Source organism: Mus musculus, chromosome 15 (genome assembly GCF_000001635.26).
Source record: "Mus musculus strain C57BL/6J chromosome 15, GRCm38.p6 C57BL/6J".
NCBI classification, from domain to species: domain Eukaryota; kingdom Metazoa; phylum Chordata; class Mammalia; order Rodentia; family Muridae; genus Mus; species Mus musculus.
Window position 1 is genome coordinate 28451124 of NC_000081.6, and position 21357 is coordinate 28472480.

The following is a 21357-nucleotide window of genomic DNA, read 5'->3' on the forward strand; positions in this document are numbered from 1 at the left end:
TTATTAGGGTTTTGGGGTTCATAGCCAGTCACAAGTGAGATATAAGGTGAATGGTTATCTTAGTTAAAAAAATTTATTCTTCTTACTCCATAGTTTAATTGATGTACATGCTAGCAATGTATGTTTAATATGTATATGTATATGTATATGTATATGTATATGTATGTATATATGTTGTTGTTGTTGTTGTTCAGAGCTTGCCTGCCTATGACAGCCCAGAGGTGTTTGGGCTCCACCCCAATGCTGACATTACTTACCAGAGCAAGCTGGCCAAGGATGTGCTGGACACTATCCTGGGCATCCAGCCCAAGGACAGCTCCGGTGGAGGGGACGAGACACGGGAGGCTGTGGTGGCCCGCCTGGCTGATGATATGCTAGAGAAGCTTCCAGAAGATTATAGTCCTTTTGAAGTGAGTCCACGATATCCACATTTCAGTCTTGGCTGTCTATGAGGGATTGAGGGGTAAGGAAGTAGGACAAAATGTGAGAACCAAAGGAGATCCCAGGCAAGCCACCAAAGAAAAGCCATGGAGAAACTGACTTGAATCTCTGCTTATTACTAACTGGTATTTGTCTAACTGGATTGTAGAGCCTTCTTTGAGGTACTTGATAATGCCATGGTTTAGATGAAAGCACTGTATTGTCAGAGTGAAGGACCAGTTATCATGTGTACATGTTTGTATGTGTATTGTTTGAGTGTGTGTGTGTGTGTGTGTGTGTGTGTGTGTCTTAGTGCACAGCTTACAATGCAGGCTTTCTTAACTGCATGGAGGCTACATTTTTTATACATGAATATTTTTATCGACTCTTTGGGAATTTCACATCATGCACCCCCCAACACGACTCATTTCCTAGTCTTTCCATATCTGTTCTTTACCCTTGTAATCACCCCCAATAAAAATTAAAAAAAAAATTAAGAAAGCAAACAAACACAGGCAAAACAAAACCTATAAAACAAATCTCTGACCACTTAGGGTGATGGCTGGCCTGCTCCTCTGTCAATTGCAGAGGCTGCATTTTCCAACATCACTACTCTGCTGGCTTTTCATTTAACTAACTTTGAAAATTGATCCTTTTAGTATACAAATAGCTTCTAAGCATTACAAAAGTTAATGTTTTAGCATTTAATGCATGTTTTGAGAAAATTTACTGTGATATGGTTTATAAATCTTTGATAAAACTGTGACTTATTTTCCATATGGTCTAAGAAACTCATGACACAGCTCCTAACAACACACAAATGGCTTCCACATCCTGTTGTTCCTACCAAGCAGACAATTTTGTCTACTGATACTGAGCTCAAGGGCTCCTTGTCAAGAGAATAATTTCCCTGGAAGAATCTCTGATCACTCGCTCTGAGAAAATCAATACTGTTATCAGCTTTCATAAGGCCTTTTCATTACAGTGTTGGAAGAGAGATCATTGCATCTACTAGAGGTTAAAATATTTATGAAGCAATTAAAATATCTAAAATAGAATAATTATGTAACAGAACACGGTAACTAGATTTTGAAGACTTTTTTTTTTTTTTTTTTTTTTGCAGAATTTGTTAGAACCACTCCAGCATAAAATAGTCCAGCCTAACACACTATCTGCTATACAGAAGTTTCTCAATACATACCTGCAAAATAGAAAACAATGAATAGGTATATGTGCTGATGGAGGAAAGCAGAGTGCATTAAAAATGGATGCCTAGTTATCTGATACAACCAGCAGAGTGTTTGTAACTATATGCATGCTCCCTGCATATACTTACATATGTGTCATATTGGCAGGGAATAAATAATTCTCAGTAGGTTCATTTGATAAAGTGCTTGTAGCTATATACATTTTGCATGCTTCTTTGAATTAATGGCTCCCTGTTCTTTCACCCATGCTCTAAAAAAATTGGGCTGGTCTTATAAAAGATACTTGTTTTCTTATATCATCTTTTTTATTTTGCATATTAAAAAACCTAAAACCATATTATTTATGGCATTGTAAAAAGCAGGGCTTATTTAGACACCCCAGGCACAATCCTATACTATCATAGTAGCAATCTAATTCCTGTTGTGTACTTTGAATGTCTCCATGGAAGGTGAAGGAGAGATTGCAGAAGATGGGACCATTCCAGCCCATGAACATTTTCCTCAGGCAGGAGATTGACAGGATGCAGAGGGTACTCAGCCTTGTCCGTAGCACCCTGACTGAGCTGAAACTAGCTGTTGATGGCACCATTATCATGAGTGAAAATCTAAGAGATGCTCTGGATTGCATGTTTGATGCCAGAATCCCTGCTCGGTGGAAAAAGGTCAGTACAGTCCTCTCTTACTTTGTGAGTGGCTATAACTGTTCCAAAGAGTTTCATGGTTCTTACACTTAGTGATGTTTAGTGGTGATTCTCCTGTCTTCAAAATTCCTTTTAAAATCATTTAGCTTTTTTGGATATGTGTGCTGAAGTGTAAATATGTGGTTCACATACATACAAGTGCCCACAGAGTCACAGTAGGGCATTAGATCCCTTTTAACTGGAGTTACAGGCAGTTGTAAGCCACCAAATGTTATCCCGTCCCGCGGGATTCAGTTATTCGTGGGTGCGAGGGGGACCACGAACCTGGAAGGAAATGGGAGGAAAAGAAAGAGAGTCGGAGGACCAAGTAGATTGAACCTATCAAGGTCTCGTTTATTAAGCTGAGGTGCTTTCCTTATAAAGCATACATCGTGGAAAATAGGGGAGGGGTTGAGGGAGAGTTATACAAAGAACAAGGGAAAGGACGACTGCTGACGTGGGGGCTGAAGTCAGGCGCCAAGCAGCAGGCACTTTGCATCTTATCTCAGGAGCCTTGATCCTCCTCAGCAGCCTTGGGAGTCAAGCTGGGCTCAGGCACAGCTCATGTCCTTGGATGTCATGGGAACTTGGGAAGAGATAGGGAAGAGGGGACTGTAATTCAGCTTTACAGCCTCAGGTACCAAGAAAGGAATAGGGAGGAAGGGGGTGATAACCAGCTCCTAGTACAAGGCCCTTTGACTTGTTAAGGAGATTGTGAAGGGATCACTTTCTCACGGGATGGTCTCTGACAAAATGTGGGTACTAGAAATTGAACCCAGGTTCTTTGTAAGAGCAGCAAGTGCTATTAATCACTGCTCCATCTCTTCCCTTATTTATTATTTTAAAAATTAATTAAAATATAATTACATCATGCTCGTTCATACTCTTCCCTTCCGCTCTTCCCATGCATCCATACCCTGTTTCCTGATTTACCTCTTCTTTAGCCACTGGTATCACATATACATATGAATGGATAACTATAAAAATCCAATCTGCTGGGTCTGGCAGTGTTGCCTAATATATATGTTTCCAGGGTTGATCACTAGGTATTACATAACCAATCAGGGGCTCATCTCTTGTAAGGACTTACTCTCTTTCTCTCAGCAGTTGTTAATCACTTACAGCTCTTTATCCAGGAGGGGAGCCACATGAGATCTCTTCATGCATGTTGAACTGTTGATGAGATTGTGCAGGTCTTGTTTAGGCTACCATAGTGTTGAGACTTGATGATACAGCTTCCCTGTCATAGCTAGAAGGCACAACCTTACGGCAGGCTTCCTGATCCTCTTGTCTCTTCCAGTCTTTCTACTCCAATCTTCTCTGATGCTCTCAGAGCCTTAGATGCAGGAATTGTGTTGTGGATGCACTAAATGGGAATGAGCATCCCACGACTTTCTGTCTTCTGCATTTTGATCAGCTATGGCTTTCTGTAATGGTCTTTTTTTTTTTTTTCCTGCAAAGAACAAACTTCTTTTAGAGGGATAAGCTCATCCCTGGGTATAAGAGTAGGTATTTACAGTGCAGTTATATTGTTTTAGAAATTTATATTGTGGCATCACTAGGTTTCCTTTACAGGTATCTGTCCTCTCCAGGTAAGCTTGCTGACTTTGTAGTATCACAAGTGATTTTCTTCCTGTTGATCAGGCCTTAAATTCAATTAGGCAGCTGTTGGTTACCCACAAGATGGATAGGCCACTATTTCACCATCCTAGAAATGTCAGTTCAGTCATTGTTGTGGTACATAGGTCTTACATCTGAGTAGGGCTCCTGAATGTTACCCTGCCCTTGGCGGTTTGTACAGGAGTGAGTCTCCAGAACCAAAGCTTCCAGATCAGGTTCTGATCCATTACTTCAAGTCCTGCATCAAAATTACTTTATGTCTTCAGCCATAAAGCCTTATGTTTGAATTCTGGGAGACACCCAAATGCAAAGGCTTAGCTTATATTGTTTTGGGGATCTATTGGACTCCTCTGACCATGAACTTGAAATAGGGTTTCTCATGGGTGGTACTGAGGTTTTTGCTAGATAGTCCATAACTCTAGGGGTGAGCATCATCACCTCACATTGCAAAGATTCTTTAAATGGCAGGTTATGGTTAGAGAATAGAATGTGGAAAAGAGAGTTTTGAGGATAGTATAGATCAGATTTTGGAGATTAAACATTTAGCTTTTTTCTTTTCTACCTGGTTTCACAAAAGAGGTCAATGCAGAGTAGCAAGATTGTAGAACATTTGCTGAAAAGGCCACTGTTCGAGAAGATGTATGATATTTGCTGGCAAGAGAGTTTCTTAGAATAGAGCCTAAGATTAGACAGGTTGATTTACAAACTGCATTGCAGTCTGCAACTTTTCCTCTAAAACCTACTGAGCAAACTGTGTTTCCTACAGATAGTTTAGTCCTAATGAGACAGAAAGAGCTAGGCTCACTAATAAGAATCTGTATATTCCCTGAAAGGGCACTGATGCTCCTAAAAGATGCTGCCTATATATGACACACTAAAACATATTTTCAGATATTTTAGGAGATGCTGCTATATCAGCAGTTGTCCACTTTGGTCTTAGGGTTTGAGTGGGCCCTTTGCTCCACCAAATTACCCTGTGAGAACCTAATGGAGACTCTGCCTTTTGAATGCTGCACTCCCTGGGACATATGGACTCTGAATCTATCATAGCAGAGAGCAGATGAGTTGGGCAAGGAAGACTAGGTGTAGATGTTCTGGTCAGGCCGCATATCTTCCTCTCGTAGTCCTTGAATCAGTATTTTAAGCCATGGACCCAACCTAACCTCTTGGGAGTCCAGAAAGCATAAGAAACACATGAGTTGTTCGATAACCTAGGTTTGATACACTCTCCAGCCAAATCAGTTCTTTTGCTTTGTTAGTATGAGAGTAAGGATGGAGTAGTATCAGGAGAGTTATATGGAAGAAGCTCTTAGGCAATAAGGAAATTTCAGGAGTATAGAAAGCACATTTCTACCAAGACAGTGTTTGATGGTGACTGTATATGGAGGATGACCATGTAAGTAGTAGAATAAAGAGGTATGCTCTGGAGGCTGCTTAGGGCTGAGATGATCATGAGTTGAAAGAGTATTATGCTAAATGAATCATTCTTATGGATGCGGATGCTATTGGTAAATGACTATAAAAATATATGCATCTGTGAATGTGGATTCTGGGCTAGAATATCTGTTTTTAGATAATTTCTCACCTGGTATAAGTTTGTTGGCTTGTTGTATGTCAATTTCCTTTACATATGTGTAATCTGGAAATGACTGTATGTCATTTCTAGCAGTTCTGTGAGAATTAAATGGACAGATTCAAAGTGCTCACAGGGTTTTGTGGCTTGTGGCCAGTACCACGTAAGTGCTTGTGGCTATTACTATCAAGACTGGACCATCACTGATGACCGCTGGTTCTCCCACCAGCACCATCACAGCATAATGCCACTACCATCTCCATGTTTGCTAAACAACCATGAGGACCTGAATTCAAACCTCCAGCACTCATGTTAAAAATCGTCCATGGCTTCATATGCCTGTAACCTCAACACTGGGGGATGTAGCCAGACAGATCCTGAGAGACATCAGGATGCTCCCAGTTCAGCAAGGGAGCCTGTTGAGGAGGAAGTTGGAGAGCAGAGAGTCATAGACCAAGACACCCTAGTTTCCTTCTTGGGTTTCTGAAAGTGCATACATGGGTATAGGCATACCTGTACAATCACACACACACACACACACACACACACACACACACACACACACACACACCTCCCATTCACAAGGCTTATCCATGTTGAGCCTCACATATCTTTCCCCAGATCTTGACCAATGGGTGGTAACTAGGATTTCTTGTGTGTTCTTCACATTATTTGACAATGTCACTGTGCATCTCTTGAGTCATATGATCTAGGAACACGGAATCAGCATTAACCAGAGCTCCTTTCCTTCTTTCTCAGCTTTCACAAATTCAGTGCAAAGCCTGGAGCATTTCCCTCTTAAATTTCTCATTCTCACTCCCAACAGGTGTTGAACCTTCCAAGTGACTGGCCTTGCACATTTGTTCCCTCTAAGCTTTCTCACTCAGCCCTGCCAGCCCCAGAGAAGCTCTAGAGCTGACCAAGTCTTTGCAGGCAGCAGCCTCTCCTATAACATTCCCTTGACTGAATGTGATTTTAGCCCCCTCCCCCCTTTTTTTTTACCTAACATACCTATAAAGGTAGGATAGAATGAGCTACCTAATTCTTAAATTATGATCATTTTATGCAGTTTTTCTTCTATTAATGTTACTATCAGTCTGCGGAATTGCAGAGACTCTTGAAATATAGGCAAATTAATTGTAATGATATTTGAAATTCAAGTGGGATACCTACCCAGGTTGATTACAACATTCATTCCTACTGAAAATGTTGCAATTATGGTGAAATGTTATAACCTATGATTTGCAGATTCTTCCCCACGGTGCTGCTCCTGCCGCCTTAATGACATCCATGCCCGTTGTCATAAAGGAAATGACTCAAGTGAATTTGGGGAGAAAGTTAGAAGTGGTGGGCACAAATGAATTGCGGGTGGTAAAGGAAGCAAGGCCTCCCTTTCTGTGCCTTAATGAGACACACACTCAGGGGAACAACTGTTGTTTACCTCGTTAAGATAAACAGAGAATGGCTTCTGTGATGCATTGCACACAGAGTGCATTTTAAAGTGTTTACCTATCTTGATGATGCCATGAGTTCACTTATACAAATAAAAATCTTGTCTTATATACCATCTATTGAAACTGGAGCCTGATCATGATGGAAGTCTGTTACATTTTATTCCACAGATGTTTTTGAATTCTTCAGAATTGGTGGTGAATATATCCACAGGTGGAGGGTGGCCGTAGTGTCATCTTTCACAGCTCTGTGAATTTGCATCATTAACTTATCTTCGCATCATTAATGTGAAGGAGAAAGAATAACCTGAAAAGTTTATTCCTCAGAGCTCAGTGGAAATTCAAGACGGATGGGAAGGACATTTGCATTGAAACAATGAAGTTGTTGCTTGTTTGATTTTTTTCCGAGTGAACACAGTTTACAGGGAATCAAACCTCTATTGAAGGATTGTTTTAATGTTATGTGTTTCAGGCATCATGGGTGTCTAGTACCCTGGGCTTCTGGTTTACTGAACTTCTAGAAAGAAACTGCCAGTTCACCTCCTGGGTTTCCAATGGCAGACCCCACTGCTTTTGGATGACAGGTTTCTTTAACCCGCAGGGATTCTTAACTGCGATGCGACAGGTAATAGCTCTGACTGTGGCTAGTTGTGCTACTGTGATTTTTCTCTACAACCTTCCCTTATTTCCTGATAGTTTAAAAAAATATAATAAGACAAGGAATGACTACCTTTGTTTGGTTCTAGCAGTTACCTTGTTGTGATGATAAATATAGCTACTTATTCACAGGCTGCAAGCATTTATTTCTTCTTATTTATTTATTTCTATGTTGATTTGATTTTATAGTTTCCCCCTTTAAAGTACAAATGGTTGAATTAGGACATGAGAATTTTTTTTTTAAATGAGAGAATCTTTTAAATTCTTTAAATACTACCCTAGTTCCTTTGAATGAAGGTCATTTGGAATAACTTCATCTTCATTTTGCTCTTCCTATTAAGAAATGCTTGTAAATATTCCCTGTGTCTTTTTGCTCACTTGAATAGGAAATAACTCGAGCCAACAAAGGATGGGCTTTGGACAATATGGTTCTTTGCAATGAAGTCACCAAATTTATGAAGGACGACATTTCTGCTCCTCCTACAGAAGGGGTCTACGTCTATGGCTTATATCTTGAGGGTGCTGGCTGGGACAAAAGGAACATGAAACTCATTGAATCCAAACCCAAAGTGCTTTTTGAGCTGATGCCTGTCATAAGGATTTTTGCAGAAAACAATAGTAAGTTGTCTTGTATCTTCAAAAAGAGGTTGGGATGACAGGGTTGACTGATGTTATAAATACATAGTCTCATTATTTTGCTATCAGGCAATAGAGACTTCACTATATAAACCAGCTCCATATTCATACCTATGCTTAATGAATACCTACTGATCTCCACACTTTTTCTTGGGTGCTATTATTCAGACAACAGTAGATTCTTGTCTGCCTGGTAAAGCAGATTGCATGATAGATACAGTTCCACCAATGAGATCAGAAAGAAATGCATGGAGTGAAGAAGTATAAGATAACTGTGGTACAAAAAGAATAGGAACTGAGCATCCTGAGCTGTTGGACCTGGCCTGGTATTGAGGAATGGACAGGAGGAGGGAGTAAGGAGGAGGGAGTAAGGCAAGTGATACAGGTTTGTTTGTTGTTGGTTTTTAATTAATTAGTTAATTAATTAATTAATACACAGGGCTCACCAAGAAGTGTAATGCTACTAGTTTGTGGGTTTGACTCAGGATGTGAAATATACATGGGTGTCTGGAGCTATTTGGCCTAATCATATAGCTAAATGTAAAGTGCCCTGTACCTAACTTGTCCAATAGATATAGTACTATTTTGAGAAAGCACTCACTTACTTTACATTATCAAAGTTCTTTTTTAGAAATCTAAAAACACATCGAGTGTTTCCCACTGTGGCTTCCCATTTTTTGAAGCCTTTGTTGTACCCGTCAAGCTACCTTCTGGCTACTCTCTATCCTATTCCCTCCCAGGAACTGGGTTCCTTTGTAAGCATGAGCTATAAGCTCTAGAGACAGGCACGATGATGGCTCCCCAGGAAGAAGTGATTTAATGATATGAGTCCATTTTTCTTTGAATATGTAAAGGAAGAGATAACATATCTTTAAAGGTTGATGGTATTCTTATCCCATGGATAAGTAGCACACTAGGAAACTTGGCTCAGGGAGAAAAGAAAAGGTTATGAACCACATTTTTCTTTGTGTGTGTGTGTGTGTGTGTGTGTGTGTGTGTGTGTGTGTGTGTGTTGGATCCAGGGTCTCCTACGTACAAGGTAAAGGTGGATCTGGAACTTGCAATCATCTTGTTTCAGCCTCCCAAGTCTATCCTCTCAGACTCTCAGATGACACTAGACCAGGATTAAATATTTATCTACTTTTAAAATACTTATTTATGTGCATGAGTGTTCTGTCTTTATGTATGTATTGCACATTGCACGCATGCTTGATATCTATAGAAGCCAGAAGAGGGATCTCGGTGCCCTACAACTGGTTGTAAATTGCCATGTGTGTGCTAGGAAAGAAATCATGGTCTGCAAGGAGAGCAAGTGCTTAGCTTTCTCTGCAGCTCCTAAATATTTCCAGGCAAACACTTACTACTTGTTTAACATACATCAGCTACAGCCATACATGCTAGTAGACAAAGGTAATTATGAACCAGTTACTGCCCACAAGGACACATAGTCTAGTGAACAAAATCAATAAAAACTAATGCTAAAATATAATTGGAAAAACATTATGATATAGGTGTTTTCAGAATGCCTAGAAGACGGAAGGGAAACAAGCATGAGCGAGAGCTTAGGTTAGACAGACTCATTCTGAGGTGTGGACAGGAATGAGTGTGCCAGACCAACGGGTCTCTCTTCCCAATGATGGCAGGCTAGGCTATCTTCTGCTACATATGCAGCTAGAGACAGGAGCTCTGGGGATACTGGTTAGTTCATATTGTTGTTCCACCTATAGGGTTGCAGACCCCTTCAGCTCCTTGGGTACTTTCTTTAGCTTCTCCAATGGGGGCCCTGTGATCCATCCAACAGCTGACTGTGAGCATCCACTTCTGTGTTTGCCAGGCACTGGCATAACCTCATAGGATACAGCTATGTCAGGGTCCTTTCAGCAAAATCTTGCTGGCATATGCAATGGTGTCAGCATTTGGAGGCTGATTATGGGATGGATTCCCAGGTATGGCAGTCTCTAGATGCTCCATCCTTTCTCAGTATGGGGGAACGCCAGGGCCAAGAAGTGGGAGTGGGTGGGTAGGGGAGTGGGAGGGTATGGGGGACTTTTGGGATAGCATTTGAAATGTAAATGAAGAAAATAGTTAATTAAAAAAATTTTGGAAATGAAAAAAAAAAAAAAGAATGAGTGTGCCTTGGAGCTAAAGAGATTTTTCTTGGCAGAGGGAAAATAGCACAAGCTTACCCAGCCAATCAGTGACTGTCTACCTGATTCTCGCCATCTGCCAAATGTCACTCTGTGGTTAAAACTGCAATAGCAAAGACCAGACAGGATGCCCATTCTTTTATTTTTTTAATTGAATATTTTATTTACTTACATTTCAAATGTTATCCCCTTTCTCTGTTTCCCCTCTGCAAATGCCCTCTCCCATCCCCCTTTACCTTGCTTCTATGAGGGTGTTCCCCTACCCACCTACCCACTACTGCCTCACTGCCCTAACATTCATAGAACCAAGGGCTTCCCCTCCCATTGATACCAGGTATGGCCCCTTCAGCTCCTTCAGTCCTTCCCCTAACTCCTCCATTGGGGTCCCTGTGCTCAGTCTGATGGTTGGCTGTGAGCATCTGCATCTGTATTGGTCAGGATCTGTCAGAGCCTCTCAGAAGACAGCTGTATCAGTCTCTTGTCGGCAAGCACTTCTTGGCATCAGCAATAGTGTATGGGTTTGGTGTCTGCTTGTGGAATGGATCCCCAGGTGGGGCAGTTTCTGGATGGCCTTTCCTTCAGTCTCTGCTCCACTCTTTGTTCCTGTATTTGTTTTAGACAGGAGCAATTCTGGGTTAAAATTTTGGAGATGGGTGGGTGGCCCTATCTCTCAAGTGGGGGGCCATGCCTAACCTCTGGATATGGTCTGGACAGGTTCTCCTTCCCGTTTGTGGGGTATTTCAGCTAATGTCATTCCGTGGGGTCCTGGGAGGTTCTGGCTTTCCTGGCATCTGGGACAGGATGCCCATTCTTGTGGCTCAGTTTGAAAGGCGGTAGATACAAGAAGCAAATGTCATCAAGTCTTGTTACTTGCATATTTGGTGTTTATATTAAAGTTTATCCATAATATTGATGGCAGTGTTTGCAGTCATCCCTAGAATTTCACAGAGAAGCACAATATTGGAGCTGCCTAATAAACACTTTGACTCTGAGGTGAGCCTGAATACGGGAATGCTCTGCCTCCTGATTTGAGCTATTATACTATAAACAAATGCCATTTACACGGTCCATTTTCTGTTATGCTTCTTTCTATATATTTATATCTAATATATTATATATAACTTATATAAATACACACATAATGCATATATTTATATGTTATAAAAAGTATATAGAGGCATGATAGAAAATATATATAATAATGTATATTTTGTAATTTATTTTTCTGTTTAATATTATTCCTCCCCATTATCGTACTTAAAGAAAATTTACTTTTCTAAGGATAGACAGTCCCTATAACATAACTTATGAAGACAATGTATATATTAGATAGACTTCCTTTAGGTGAAAGTTATAGTGATGTTGACACTGAATGTTAATTGATCAGCATGATACATTAAAAAGCTGCTATAAAATAGAAACACACATAAACATGATTATATATTGATTGATTGATGATAAATGTGATATTCTCAGATGTTTGCAGGAAGCTAACCTCACATCTCCCAAAGGAATGACAGCTCAGCATCTATTAATCTGCATTGATGATGTCTTTAAATGAGGTGAAGACTGAGAACTGACTGTGAGAGCATGTATGGGTGACAGAGAGAATGTACAGATGTCACAGGTGACAGAGAGCTTGTACTGGTGTCAGATAGCATGTAAAGGTGTCAGAGAACATGTACAGGTATCTAATGTGTCAGGGAGCATGCACAGATGTCAGAGAGCATGCACAGGTGTTAGAGAGCATGTGCAGGTGTCACAGGTGTCAGAGAGCATGTATAGGTGTCAGTGCATACAGGTGTCAGATAACATGTACATGTGTCAGAGAGCATGTGCAGGTATCAGAGAACATGTACAGGTATCAGCATGTACAGGTGTCAGACAGTATGTACAGGTGTCAGAGCGTCCTTGTCCATCTAAAGAAAAGATACACACACACACACACACACACACACACACACATACATAGCATTGACCATGAGATAATTTAAGAGTTCAGAGAGGAGAGAAAACTTCACTGAGTCTCAGAGATCAATCAGGCCTGCTGTTTGTAGTTCTTGAGGGATAGACTTGATAACAGTAGGGAGGACAGGGAAGCAGGAACATGAAGCCAGCCTGGCAGTTAGGAAGCTGATTATATTTCGGGAGAGAGAGAGAGAGAGAGAGAGAGAGAGAGAGAGAGAGAGAGAGAGAGAGAGAGAGAGAGAGAGAGAAAGATGGAGAGAGAGAGGGAGAGAGAGAGAAAGATGGAGAGAGAGAGAGAGAGAGAGAGAGAGAGAGAGAGAGAGCAGAGTCATCTAGGGTTCCCTCTCTTCATTCCATAAATGCTTGAGGCCAGCCCCAGTGACACACTTCCCAAGATTCTATCTCTTCGAGGTTCCATAACTTCTCTAAACAGCACCATCAACTGGGGACCAAGTGTTTGGATACATGTCTTTATGGGGCCATTTCTCATTCAAGTTACCATGGTAGGCCTGGGTAGTAGAATTCCTCAAGCAGAAGGTCTAAGCTCCAGAAGTGCAGACAAATCAAGTCACAGACTGGACAGCTGTGGTCCACGCCAGAGAAAGTTCCTGGCATGTGTGTTCCAAGAAGTGCCTGCCTTGTTCTCAGTGAAGTTATGTCAGGGTTGAGAGAGAGAAACATAATCCCGGCTGTGCCATAACCCTGTATATATCAGTATATATCACCATTCTAGAGCATTGTGACCTATCAATAATATAACTGATTACAGAGGGCTGGGGTAGGTATAAGAAATATGATCCCACACATTATTTCTTACTGGTTGTTGAATCAAAACCAAGGCCAGCAGAATCATAGCATGATTTCTTGCAGTTGCGAAGAGGGCAAAGAAAAGCAGTACCAGGGTCCCTTCCACATCTTCATATTTTCAGGTACAAGAAAGCTCAGTTCTCCACTGTCTACTCCTGAACTCTGGATTAAGACCCAGAGTTAAGATTGTGGAGTTTGGAATGATCTTGGAGATCTCAGTGCAAGTCATTTTCTTTGTTACAAGAGAAGCTAGACAAGGAAGAGGAGGAGAAGGAAGGGGAGGAGGAGAGGAGGAGGAGGGAGAAGAAGAGGACGAAGAGGAGGAGGAAGAAGAGGAGGAGGGAGAAGAAGAGGAAGAGGATGAGGAGGTCATTCTAAGACATAAAGTCTATACACAAGTTTTTAAAAGCCTGATATGGAGGAGCCACTGATACATTCAGTACTGTTGCTTTTTTAAATGTTTAAGCCGTAACTGTAACAATAATGGCAACATTAAAGAAAAAAGAAATCTCAATAAAGTCCAGCTTTCCTTTTAAATTTGTGGTATGTACCAAGCATCCTCAGACCCAGGCTGGGTATCTAGCATTGTACAAAGTTTTCTAGAAAGCATTTAGCTTGGAAAGTTTCTGTGAAAGTAGCTGTGGATTTCCTCGGGGAGAATTGGTCCTGAAGGTAGGAAGGAGGAGGCGCCCACAGGGAGGAGCTCCCAGGGCTAGAGGTGCGGGCTACCAGTGCATGGCTTGGCACAGGTGTTGCTCAGGATTTTTGTGGCTGAACTTTCCTTATGACTGGAAGGGCTGAGCCAAAATTCAACTGAGGCAGGAGTTATTTTATAGAATTATTAATGACATATTCCTTTTACCCAAAATATTTCCTTGAAAATTTACTTCATTCTGCCATCATATTTAGTCAACGTGTTGTGAAAACATGTTCCACGTAAAATAAAGAGACAATCTTCCTACAGTGAGCTGGGTGTTGTTTTTCTTTCCTTGTGACCAGACTGTGAAAGTCCAAGGCAATTCAGCATTGAACCTATCAGAATGGCCACAATGCAGTCATAATTTCGTAATAGGGGCATTTTTTAAAAATTATTTTAAACAGATTTTTATAGGGCAGCTGCACCCATCCAGCTGAGCAACAGAAGAAGCAAAAAGGGAAAAGGAACCCTTTTAAGGCACGGAAAATAGAAATACAATTTAGTTCTTTGTTCTTTCTTTGTTTTAGCAGATGTAGGTAGACACTTGGTTTTCCTTGTGGTTGAAGAGACTGATATTTGCTAATGGAAAACGCAACACTGCTGCTGCTGCTTTTGTGCTGAACATTTCATTTCATCCTGGGAACTAAATAAGGTTCTGAGATACAGAAGTGTGGCATCGTTAATGACCAAAGGATGCTCCAAATGTAGCACTTTAAAATTAAAAAAGTCTCAGTTAGATTTTGCATTAATATGGAAGGTGATTTATCACTTCAAAGTAAAGTTGTTATTGAAGGACAGTAGCAGGACTAATTTATTTATTTTCCAAAGGAAGTTATCTGGATATTTGTTTTGACACTAAAATATGGGAATGGTGTACCTTTAAATTTGACCATTCGTGTTCATCATGTGGGCATCACAGAGAAACACTAAAGTTTTGTGGGGTTCTCAAAAATGGGAAAACTATATGCATACAAATTCTAGGTTCTCCACCTGCCTCTTCCCCGCTTCCTTTGAGATTACAGGAGAAAATATAAAACTCTAGGGAATGACTTGTCTGGGCAGAATACTGTGTCTAAACAAACTTCAAGGCTGTAGCTAAAAAGAGCTGGAGGGGACAGAGGGGTTGGGATTTTGGGGTATCACGGCGCTGCTCCCCCAAACACTCAGCAGGGTGAGAGGGAGGTTCCAGCCTTTCTGAAGCTTATGGGGTTATTTACTGCCAGTTAAATGTGTTTCTCATAGAGCACCTTGACCCACTCTTATCCAAGACTGTGGAGGTATCTGTGTGAGGTAGGGCAAGCTGCATAAGGCAGTTGAGAGGTAACTTCCTGGTTCCTGGAGCCCCACAGTAGTTAATCTACTTCTAACTTGCAAATCTAGACCTCTGTAAAGGAAATGGGAAGCATCAGTCTGGGGAGATCTTCTTAGTGAAAAGTAAAATTGTACTTATGTCTATGTCTGCAGGCATGCATCTGTGAGCATAAAGGTGTTTGCGTGCATTTGTGTGCATGAATGTGCCTGTATATGTGTGCACATGCACTTGTATGCATGGACTTGTGTATGCGCATATATATGTGCATGCTTGCATGTGCATGCATGTGTGTCTACCTGTGTGAGCATGAGAATATGCATGCATACATGTGTGTGCATGCATATGAACACATGTATGTGTGTGTTCATACAAATGTGTACAAATGTGTGCATGTGTGTGTTGTGTATGTGCATGCCTGTGTGAACATAAGAATATGTGTGCATGCACATTTGTGCATGCATATGCTCATGCCTGTGTGTGTGTGAGCATGAAAATGTGTGTACATGCGCATATGTGTAAGCATATGTGTAGACTAGAAAAAGCAAAAGGCATGTATGACATTAAGTAGTATATTTTAATGGATACTCACATATATTTTCTTATTTAAACTTCACAACAAATTTGGAAGTTTCAAGTTGTTGCGTTTGCTGATGACTATATATGGCTGACTCCTGGTCTTGTGCCATGAATGGCTTATGCCACTAAACAGCAATGCTACTGTAGAAGACATACAAATGCTCACCATCTGCCTTTGGAATATGCTGCAAGTTGAACTGGGGTGTCTACTTCATTGTCACATACTGCTGCAAAGACCAGGAGTCAGCCATACATGGCACAAAACCAGGAGTCAGCCGTACATGGCATATGCCAAGTTTTGCAAAGATTAGGAGCCTAATTAGCTGTGGGCCTTTTGTCTAAGTTTGATTCTTAAGGTTTTACAATCTTGGAGAAATACCGTACTTCCATAGGTTTCAGCTTTCTAATCTGTAATGCAAGTAAAGGATCTTATTTAATGACAATATCCACAACAGAGCTGCTTACATAACTGAACTGCCCATGTTGACCATTCAGAAGCTGTAAAATAAAATTATTATTACTATCATTATCATGTTAAATCACAGGATTCTAAGGTGGAAAGAGTAACATTTATGGAATAAAAGGAAAGGGAATGCTTAAGAACTGGGAAGTTGGTTACTTTTTTGGGTATTGGCAGAAACATAGGTAGAATATGTGAATGAATGCACGGGATAGATAAGGAAGTTAAGTGGATAGAAAGCAGAATTTCTCCAAGACAATTTATTAAGATATTTAGGATCTTCAGTTTGGAGTCCACACGTTTTCGTCCCCCACAGTCTGTTTTCTGGAACCCTAAGGCTTGAAACATATGTAGCTAAGTTGTTCTCCCTGAACATTTATCTTCAAAGTTACTTGTCTAAGCAGGGGATTGAGCACACACAATCTGTTTTATGGTAGGATTTTCACCATGAAATTATATTTTGGGTAACTTCTAATCCTGTCTCAGATGTTTGCTGTGTGCTGTGACTTGGCGTGAGCATCTTCACTTAAGAATCAATTAAAAATAAATAAAACTGAATAAATGTTTCAGCAAACCGTTTTCCACTGCTTATTAAAAAGGATTCTGTTATTGTATAATTACAATTTATTTTGGAATTAAAATCCAAGTAGTCAAATATTGTACAAAGTATAATTGTTATAATCATCATTAGACTAAGAGGTAAGACTCTAATGGCTTACTTAGAGGTTTATAAAATGACTGTTAATCAAATTTTCAACAAGAACAATTAGTTGTGTTTTGTGGAAGCTTGTAGGTACTAGAATTAAAGGATTTAAATATATCAGTTAGTATAGTCAATATTCTGTGATTCATTGCCAGCCATTTACTTGATCTGAGCACACAGACACACACACACACACACACACACACACACACACACACACACACACACAAATAGACATACACATACACACATACACACAGAGACACATATACACACACAGATACACATATAGACACAAACACAGACTCACATATAGACACACACACAGACACACATACACACAGAGACACATATACACACACAGATACACATATAGACACATACACAGACACACATATAGACACACATACACACACATAGATAGACATACACCACAGACATACATACAGACACACATACACACACACACACAAACACACACACATAAACACACAGCTGACATACACACAGACATGACATTCTATATATGTTCTCAACTAGTCAGGCTAACATTATCCTAAGAATAACTGAAGAAGAAACATTTAAACTTGAGAATTATTGGATATTATACTATTGTTTATTTCTGACAGAGACTTTAATGAGATCAAGTCCACAGAGAGCTCTTAAGTACTGTAGTAACTGTGACTTAGCTGTTGTAGTACAAGGTCTTCCAGGGTAGACATCATGTATGCTTTGTCTTTGGATAACTACATTGTAGTTTGTTATTCTCTGAATTATAGGTTGTTTGCAACGTCCCTGATACCCACTCACTACACACTAGGCAAGTCCATAGTTGTGCTAAACCTGAATTTCCCCATATGTTCAATCAGGGTAGGATGACCTCTGTTCCAAGTCACTACATCGAAATATTTATTTTATGCCAAGACATATAATATAATATAATATAATATGATATTCCCTTCAAGATAATTTATAGAGGATATTTTAAAAACACAGAGATAGCTGGGTGAAGGTTCTATTCAGTTAAATAATAAGATTTTTCCCTTGCTTTTCTAATTTGTTACTAAAATCTGAACTACTTCAGAGCCTAGCTTCATTAAACTAATGCAGTAAGTCGTTTCACTTTTAGTGAAACATAGTTCTTTCTCACTAGTTACAAGAGTCATACTTAATGCTCCACATACTTTCCAGAGTAGTTCAGGGAGTAGTGTGGGTGAGACTTTTGTTCTGAAAGGTTTTATAGTCTCAAAGAGAACATAGAAGAACACACTACTTCCCGAGATGGACATTAGACAGATATAAAGGTAAACTTCTTTGGGCAGAAGCAGACTTTATAAGGGGTGAACGGAATGTGACTTCCCAGGCTGCTCTCAGGTTTAATTAATATTTGTAAATTTTCACACTTTTTTGAAAAGAGGGCCTGCACAACTTATGTAATTTAGTGCTCTTCAGACTTGGCTCTGTCTATGAGCATGGGGCGTCCAAGGATGGAGGGAAAGAGCCCATGAGTAACTTATTGGGGATCTTTGAGGGATGGAGAGACACTAGGGCTGCATAGTTGGTTTTTTGAATATGCATTATCCCTGTACCCTACAAAGGACAGTTGAATCTCAGACTGTGCTGTTTCTTTGTTTCCCAATCCTCAAGGGAGAATTGAATCTCATGGCTATGGCTGTTTCTCAGCTATTTTTAGGACTTTGCTTATAAAGGAAATTCACAATATTTTATTTGTTTGGGGGATATTCCCTTCCCTGTGATTTAAATGTGATGAGAGTTGCAGTACAGAAGGTTGAATATGAGATTATAAATAACTGATGAATATGAAATAAAGGCTAGATAACACAATTCAAAGTTGATGGATCCAAACACAAACCCCACACGCTCCCGTCCTTAGATGCTTAGTTGCTTTTATCTTGTTTCGTCATTGGTGACTGACCCTTGCATTTGTTTGACAAACATTTACTGATTTAAAAGCATGGTGAAGGAAGGGGAAGCGGGTACCTAAGGCCCGAGGAGGAGAGAGGTCAAGAGGAATGAATAGAAAGGAGTCCTGAATTCACGTGTGGCGTGAAAGGGGAAGAATGTGAGTGAACATTGTTGTTGAGGTCAAAGGTGAGAGACTAGAAAGACCAACATGAGGCTGAGTATTTTGCTATAGCTGATGCAGGGTTTCTACAATCTCAGAAGGTAGTTCTTCATTCTATCAGCAGTGTCCATCCCTAGAATGACCTCCAGAATATACAGACCTGGCTTGTGTTCTGAGATGCTTCACTTAGAAATTAAACAAATTCCTTTCTGCTATAAATTGTGTTTTGTAGCTGCAAGAGATCCTCGGTTGTACTGCTGCCCCATCTACAAGAAGCCAGTTCGAACAGACTTGAACTACATTGCTGCTGTGGACCTCAAGACAGCTCAGGCCCCTGAACACTGGGTTCTCCGTGGGGTTGCCCTTCTCTGTGATGTCAAGTAACAGAAACATATGATCCAAAGTATTTTAGTCTTCGTTTCTCTGTCAGTGCTGGGCATATATAAGTCAGACTGTGTTGTGTGCAATGAATGAGATGACATCATCCCATACACTTCCTTGGACTCTTAGCTACATTTCACATGTTTTGTTATTGGTGGCTGACTCCTGCATTTCTTTAAAAAAATACTTGTGATTTAAAAGCATAGTTAACATCTCCTAATGAATTGTGGGCATCAAATCTCTAATTGTCTATTTTCTTTTTCCTTCTATCTGAAGTTTATGTTAAATGGATGCTATTACCTCCTAGAGATTGTTTGCCTGTTAATATGGTTCTACTGGTAGCAGCTAGGTTCTCTAAAGTAACATGGGAAGCTTGTGTGAAGGTTGTTTCTGTTACCTTTTGCTTTTTGGCCAGGTCAGGAGACTTATATTCAAGGTTTCAAGCAGCTAATTAATTTTACAAAACAACAGGAAATAAAAAATGGATTAAGATTATAAATAGGCAACTCAGGGTAACTTAGAGTGTAAACATGTAGAGCAACATTCAGTGATGCTTATAATTAATATGGGGATCCTGATTGATGTCTTACAAAAAGTGTGGGGTCTGTACCGACATGCACCCACACATCGTTAGAGCAATGTGAATTGATCCAAGCTTACTGTAAAAGAATTTAAACAGAGAAAGAAACATTAAAAACAAACAAACACACTCACAAGCTTAGATCCTTATTGTTCTATATCAAGGAGGTAAACACACTGAAGACAAATTTTACATATAAAGTTGTACTTAATAAAGGAAAGGAATGGACCTGCTTCAAATGTTCAACTTTAAAGCTATGCTAACAGAAACCAGGAGGTATTAGACAACTATGAAATGTGGTATCGGAAAGTGCTTTTGAAGAAAAGACAAGCACGCTAATAATTGAAACATGCCATTTACAAAGTATTGATCTCTTTGTGATTACAGCTAAATACAATGAATTTGAATGTGGACAAAAATTAAATAGTAATATGAGAAACTAAAGACAGCAATTTAAAATGCAGTAGCCAGAAGGATAGGGATGATCAAAACTGCCCTACAAGGTGTGTGAGGGATTCCAAAGGGATTTTTATTAACTAGGAAATTCTTCATTTATTTTGTTTTAAGTTTTGGTTATTAATGACCTTCTGCTTCACCTAGTGCGTATTGACTAGGAAGCGTAATCGGTGTTATGATTAGAATTGGGGTTCAGGTGTAGGTCTGATTACTAGCTGTAGTTTCTTTTGAGGTAATGGGTTTTTTATGTGTGCAGTAGGTGGAGAGGGTGTTTGTTCTCCACCACATACAGGTCTGTGATCAGTATCATTACATTGTGCTCATTATACCTGTTTAGTTAATGTGACTACTACTGATCATTGGTGATACTGCTCCCATTTAAATCGCTTCTCTTGTATGGATAAATATTTTGGTTGATCCTTGAGAATTATTGCTGATTATTTTGTTCTTAAAAACAGATAATAAAAATTAGAATGTGATGCAAATTAATAAAATATTGTTAGTAAATGGCTAAATTGTGATTGTTTATTGTTTTTCTTGAAAGAGGGTAATTGCTACTGAGGACCTAGAAAAAATGCTGTCAGAACTAGTCTATCAAATTTGAAAATTTATAATTCATATAACTCTATGGCACAACCTGCTAGTATAGATTTGCAAGTTCCAGAGACACCAAGTAGAAAAGGACACAATACAAACAATCATAGGATGTTAGAAATGAATTTAAGGCGGCTGTGAAGCCAGGAGGAGGTCGAGACTCCTTTGTGCTTGGCCGACCTGACTCCATCCTGTCTCTTCCTGCTGATGGGAAGGTGAATCAGCACTCTGAGGGAGAAAAAAGATGGCTGAGTCTGCTGACAACCTAGGATGCAGGATAAAATACTGGACTGGGCCTGTGTCACTGCAGAATAACGGGGCTTTCCTTCCTATCTGTCTCACTGC

General features: G+C 39.9%; 1 protein-coding gene across 2 annotated transcripts in view; it reads left to right on the plus strand.

Moving 5' to 3' along the window:
• Nucleotides 1-20922, plus strand: part of Dnah5 (dynein, axonemal, heavy chain 5) — a 317192-nt gene extending 296270 nt beyond the window's left edge. The window contains exons 75-79 of one of the 2 annotated variants that reach the window (XM_006520014.2): nucleotides 195-410; nucleotides 2078-2290; nucleotides 7425-7577; nucleotides 7996-8227; nucleotides 19234-20173. In XM_006520014.2, coding sequence (XP_006520077.1) covers nucleotides 195-410; nucleotides 2078-2290; nucleotides 7425-7577; nucleotides 7996-8227; nucleotides 19234-19385 — 966 coding nt within the window. In that variant the 3' untranslated portion in view covers nucleotides 19386-20173. Of the gene's footprint in view, nucleotides 1-194; nucleotides 411-2077; nucleotides 2291-7424; nucleotides 7578-7995; nucleotides 8228-19233 lie in introns of both variants that reach the window. The other variant, NM_133365.3, reaches the window with a different exon arrangement.
• The last annotated feature ends 435 nt before the right edge of the window (nucleotides 20923-21357 follow it).